Source organism: Balaenoptera acutorostrata, chromosome 3 (genome assembly GCF_949987535.1).
Source record: "Balaenoptera acutorostrata chromosome 3, mBalAcu1.1, whole genome shotgun sequence".
Lineage (NCBI taxonomy): Eukaryota > Metazoa > Chordata > Mammalia > Artiodactyla > Balaenopteridae > Balaenoptera > Balaenoptera acutorostrata.
This window is the reverse complement of record NC_080066.1, coordinates 83,917,101-83,923,100: the sequence shown is the minus strand read 5'-3', so window position 1 is coordinate 83,923,100 and position 6,000 is coordinate 83,917,101. Positions and strand designations below refer to the sequence as shown.

Below are 6,000 nucleotides of genomic sequence, written 5' to 3'. Positions count from 1 at the left end.
AGGTTTTGTGTCAAAATAGTTTAATTTTTTCTTTAGCATTTTAACAAATCTCCATAAACAGCTTATTGTTGAGATAATATTTAATTTTATATTTCTAGTTAGGTGTGGTGATTAAGAGTATCCAATTCTTTACCTACTAGTACAAAAGGCATCTACTTAACATGAGTTACGGTTCAACTGAATCCAGAGAGAATTTTCCTGGGAATCAAGCAATTCACTTGGGTACTACCAGAACAACTGTACTACTACTACTATTATTATTATTATTATTTTGCCTTGATTTCTATAGCCCTGGTTAAGTGATTTGGAAAAATAGAAATTTAAAATTTCGTATTTGTAAGTTCAGGTCTAGTTTTTAATCTGTCGCTGTTAGACAGTGGAATCTATGTTATAAAATTTCCAGCTTAATGCAGTAGCAAGAAAGAATGTAGTATTCTTTAGAGGCTATGCTTAGTGAAATGAATAGCTTAATACCTGTGGAACCCAAGGTCTTGTCTTCCACTAGAACTCTTGCTTTTTCTATGCAGTTCCACCATTTCTCCGTTGCACTTGCTATTTTTATTGGTGTCCAAGTCACAAAGTGTCTGGGGTTGGCAATAAAATCAGTTGATTATATTTTCAGGATATAATGAACTGCATAGTTCATTTTAATAATAATGTTGGTCTGCCTATTTTGTGTGTTTGTAACGTATTTTAAATAGGTATTTGGTGTCAAATGCATAAAGCAAATTTAAGTCGAATTAACCTAAGTATGGGGTCCTTTATTCAGTGGCCTTTTACTAAAAAGCATTACTTTGAACCAATTTTCTAATTTAGTTACCTGTCCTGTTAAACTTAGTTTTCTAAGTTTACAAATCGGTCCTACTTCAGAAGAATCCCCAGGTTTTCTCAGCTATGAACAGATCATGGAATCATGTCTATATGTTTACTTAAGTGACATTTATAGATCCCGAAAGGGAGGGTACCATCTGGATGTCCGTGTATGCTGCATCGACCTCTCTGTTATGATATTGCTTCCCTGAAGCTACATTCTTTCTTGCCAGTTCTGAAAACTAATATTTCAAATGCTTCAAGAGTCATAAATAATAGTCATGATTCTACGTGGTATGTGTATTACAGCTAGATCAGTTCACACGTATAACTTTACATAGTATCTTGTGTAAAAATAGCTTTGGTTATTAAAATCATTGCAATAAAATACCTGCACTATAATATTGTGTTCTTTGGTACCTAGGTGATTTTCTTTTTTAATGGATGGACTCTTGTTTCATTTCTTAAAAAATATCTGAACAGTCCTTAACAAACAAAGAGAATGCACTGGTTTAGGTGTCATTCAAATTTCTTTGCTGGGTTTGAATCTGCATTTAGGTCGCGGGCCTGCAGGTTCAAACGCTAGGCTAGACGAGCAAAAATCACACTCCTAAGCCAATGAACTCAGACAACCCCACACTATGTCGGTTGCACTCCTACAGCACAACCCTTCCTGAAGACCAGCCCTGCCTAAGTCCCTAACCACTGGTGGTGGTGGAGGTGGTGGTGGTGATGGTGGTGGTGGTGGAGGTGGTGGTGTGTGTGTGTGTGTGTATGTGTGTATATTCATGCACATACCCACACACAGTACTGAGACACCATACACCTTCGTGGCGCAGTGGAGTGGATGAGAAAGTCTGATCTTAAAGATGTCCACTCAATGGCTCAAAATCACTACGCTCCAAACCACGAAACAGCCAAGCACAGCGAGGATGATCATGGACTGAAGCTGTAAGATCCAGTGGTGTCTTCCCGCTAGTAATTTTTCTTGCCAAGTCATCACCTGGCTGAAGTGTGTGTCTCCGAAGAAAGTCCGAAAGCAGGTGAGCTAAGTCTTTGGTTTCTTTGGACTATAAATAACACTTTTTTTTTTCCTTCAAATATTTCTAAGTATAAACCTGCTATCTTGAGGTCCTGGTCTTTAAAAAAATTTTTTTTTTTTTTTTTTTTCATTTAAAGCTTTTCCACCGAGGTTTGAGTTCGTGGTTATTCCTTCATGCTTTGGTACAAGTGCTTGATGAAGAAGATGAGTTGCCCGAATTGGAGCTGCCCTCGTCCTGCCACTTGTCCAGACTCCTCCTCCTCGCGTTCATGAAGAAGTTGCTGACGGTGCTGAGCTCCAACCCCAGCTGCTGGGAAATGGTGATTTGCAATTCTTTGGAAGGACGCTTATTTTCCTTGAATATCGCGTGTAGAGTTCGACGCTGGACATCTGTGAAGACCAACCTGGGCTTTTTGGGTGTGTTGCCTCTATCTTTCCCATGTTCTTGCTCTTTCCTTTTGCAGGCTGCAAAGAAGCACAGAGGGTGTTAGAAGAGACTGCCCGGGAGAATCGAGAGTAGAAAGGCACAGCCCATAAAATCTGTTAGGCATTCCTCATGGCCACGTTCTGCCTGCTGACCTCTGATTTTAGCACCATCGTGGGCTGCGAGGGAAGTGTAACAAAAGCATGGAGAATGAGGAGGAGGTGGAGTTCTGTGAGTCCTGGGCATGGGACCTGGCTTTGATGAGTATCTGTATTTTGTTGGTGGTAAATCAATTAACCGACACCTGGGCCTCGATTTCTCATCTGCAGAATGTTGGGTTTTAGACAAATGAACTTACTGTTCGAGTTTTTATATCACTATCTGTAACGTGGATATAAGAACATCTACCTTGCTGGGTGTGGTAAGCATATATGAAATAATACGTAAAAGATAATGTTAACTAAAGTGCTTTACAAATGCAAAGTTTTATCACCTAGATGTGGTTGTAGCCCTCAAAGGATTTACGGTCTGCTGCTAGTGGAATACTAAGAGCCTCTGTGAGGGTCTAAAAACCAAATAAAAAGGAATTGCATTTGCTTCTGATCTTTTTTGTTTCCTAGGAAACTGTATGTAAGAAAACTCTGTATAGAGTGTCCTACCATGCCCATCAAACAGTTTTCCACTGATTCTTCAGTGGAACCAGGACTTGGGGAGCTGTGGTGAAACCCACTTCCTCAACACTGGGGCTAAACCTGTGACATTAGCCATGTTCACCTTTGGGGTCTCCCTGTGCCTCTCTTTTGTTCTTCACGAGAGTCTTACTCTTGGAGTCCCCTCTCTTCCCTTACCTCATCTCCACTGAGAAGGCCCATTCCCTGCGCATGCCTTTTGGTCCTGTATCATGAAGCTGCCTCTAGGCTGCTACAGCTATTCTGGTACATCATCCCAATGTGGTCCTCAGGTCCGCAGGGTTTGGTGCTGGATCAGGGTCTCCTCACCTCAGATGCTGTACTCCTCCTTCTCGCCTAATGTAGCTCACTAGCTTCCACCTGCCAAAGGGGCACTGAATTGCTAATGACTGCCTCCCCCTCCCCGCCCCCAACCTCCACCATCAATGAATCCCTGCAAGCCATCCCCAAATAACCACGCAACTCAAGTAAAAACAGTGCTCTGGTTAGCTCCTATGCCCTAACTCCTGTCCCTCAGCTCCCCTGTGTAGGGGTTCTGGAGCAGCCATGGCTATCTTCACACCTGGCTGGCTACGCTCTGATGTGCGCTCCAACCACAGCGAAAGGCAGACAGGGCAGGGCGTCTTCCTGGTGGAGGTAGGGACTGTCGCTCTTTCATGTCACCTCCAGCTGGTTGTCCTGCCTACTGCTCTCTCCTGCTCCCCCCCCACCCCACCGTCCTTTTGTATTCCAGGTTCTCAATTCCTTCTTAGATGGTTCACCAGCTCTGGCTAGATGCAGCCTCTGTACTCTCCCCAGGTAGCCCTGCTCTTCAGCCTGCCCCTACCTTTCATTCCCAGCTGCTCCACATCCTGGATTCCCCTAAGGCCTTAGGTGTCCATTAGCACAAATTAGCTAGGCAATCAGAGCAGCTAAAAAGCTAATGGGTAAAGGTTGAAGAAGCCTCCAGTCTTTGGAATCCAATCTAGGAGTCTCCAAGTTTTTTTTAATCATGTGCTATTTAGTAAAAAATGTTTTGAGTATTACATTCCCTTACATTATTTCTTTATAAATGATATGCATGTGTTACTATACTACTGTATTATTATACAGTAGTATAATTAAAACGCATACACAAAATATAGAAAATTTTAAAGGGGTAAAATAACATAAATAGACATAGAAATTCTCTTCTACAGGTGCATCAGCTTGCCCAGGCCCCAGAGTGCATTTGCCTCACTCCAGGGACCACAGGTCCAATATATTAGGAAATATAAGAATAAGAATTTCAGAATGGACATGAGGGGAGACCTCAGTCATAAAAGAGAGATTTTTAGGCTAGTCAGGTCTTCTGGTACCTTTTATAACACATTGCATAGATCACTGGCTATGCCCTTTGCCCACCGTGACGGAAAGCATCAACATAATGGGAAAGATTTATTAAACGCCCAGCTCCCTCAGAGCATTGAGCTATATATACTAAACTAGGTGAGAGTCCCCAAATACAGTGCCTCCCCCCAGGAACCCACAGCCTTCACTGGGCAACTAGATTAAGTCCCTGAAAAAAAAGCTGACTAGGCTGAAGTCAAGCCTAGTTAGTTAGAGTCAGCCCATGTAGACACAGCTTTATATAATACTGATACACATGGCTGGTTGATTCATTCACTTACATTCAAAGATGAATATAACACAAGCCTTTCTCTTAATGAGGTCAGTCTAGTGGTTATGTAAGCAAATAACTGCAAGAACATGAAAAGAGTCTACAGGATATTATCTCTGCTTGAGGATATTAAGGAAGGCATCACACAAGAGGGGCACTTACGCTAGGCCCTAAAGGATGAATAGGAGCTTGCTAGTGAGAAAAGTGGGAAAAACTCATTCTCAGCAGGGGGAACAGCATTTGTGAAGGACTGATGAGTAGTAGTAGATTGGTAGTGGGGCAAGAGTACATGCAAGTACATACATACTTCACAGGTAGACAGAGATCAAATTTGAACTATCTTGTAGGTAAGGTTTTGAGTAAGAGTGTCGTGTGATTAAATTTGGGTTTAGAAAAACCCCTCTGGTGGTGGTATGGGGGATGAATTGGAAAGCATCAAGATTCAGGACCAGTCCTTAAAAAACTACAAATAGAACTACCATACGACCCAGCAATCCCACTACTGGGCATATACCCTGAGAAAACCATAGGTCAAAAAGAGTCATGTACCAAAATGTTCATTGCAGCTCTATTTACAATAGCCAGGACATGGAAGCAACCTAAATGTCCATCGACAGATGAATGGATAAAGAAGATGTGGCACATATATACAATGGAATATTACTCAGCCATAAAAAGAAATGAAATGGAGGTATTTGTAATGAGGTGGATGGAGTTAGAGTCTGTCATACAGAGTGAAGTAAGTCAGAAAGAGAAAAACAAATACAGTATGCTAACACATATATATGGAATCTAAGGGAAAAAAAAGAAAAAAAAAAAAAGGCCATGAAGAACCTAGTGGCAAGACGGGAATAAAGACACAGACCTACTAGAGAATGGACTTGAGGATATGGGGAGGGGGTGGGGTGAGATGTGACAGGGTAAGAGAGTGTCATGGACATATATACACTACCAAATGTAAAATAGATAGCTAGTGGGAAGCAGCCGCATAGCACAGGGAGATCAGCTCGGTGCTTTGTGACCACCTAGAGGGGTGGGATGGGGAGGGTGGGAGGGAGGGAGATGCAAGAGGGAAGAGAAATGGGAACATATTGTATATGTATAACTGATTCACTTTGTTATAAAGCAGATGCTAACACACTATTGTAAGGCGATTATACTTCAATAAAGATGTTTGAAAAAAAAAAAAAAAGATTCAGGACCAGTACGCTGTGTATGCCACTCTGACCCCCTTCAGGATTAAGGCACTCACTCATTCTTGCACCTGCTGGAAGAGGCTGGTGGCTCTCAGCTGAGGTCCATACTGGGAATTGCCCTTGACCAAAGGTTATGCCACCCTGGGGTGCAGTTGGGGAACTAGCCACACCCAGTGGGGGACAGGGGGAGTAGGGGATGG

General features: G+C 42.3%; 1 protein-coding gene across 1 annotated transcript in view; it reads right to left on the bottom strand.

The window, feature by feature from the left end:
* Window positions 1-1,950: 1,950 nt before the first annotated feature.
* ONECUT1 (one cut homeobox 1) overlaps window positions 1,951-6,000 on the bottom strand; it is a 32,233-nt gene continuing 28,183 nt past the window's right edge. The window contains exon 2 of the mRNA XM_007194903.2: window positions 1,951-2,317. Coding sequence (XP_007194965.2) covers window positions 2,025-2,317 — 293 coding nt within the window. The 3' untranslated portion in view covers window positions 1,951-2,024. The remainder of the gene's footprint in view (window positions 2,318-6,000) is intronic.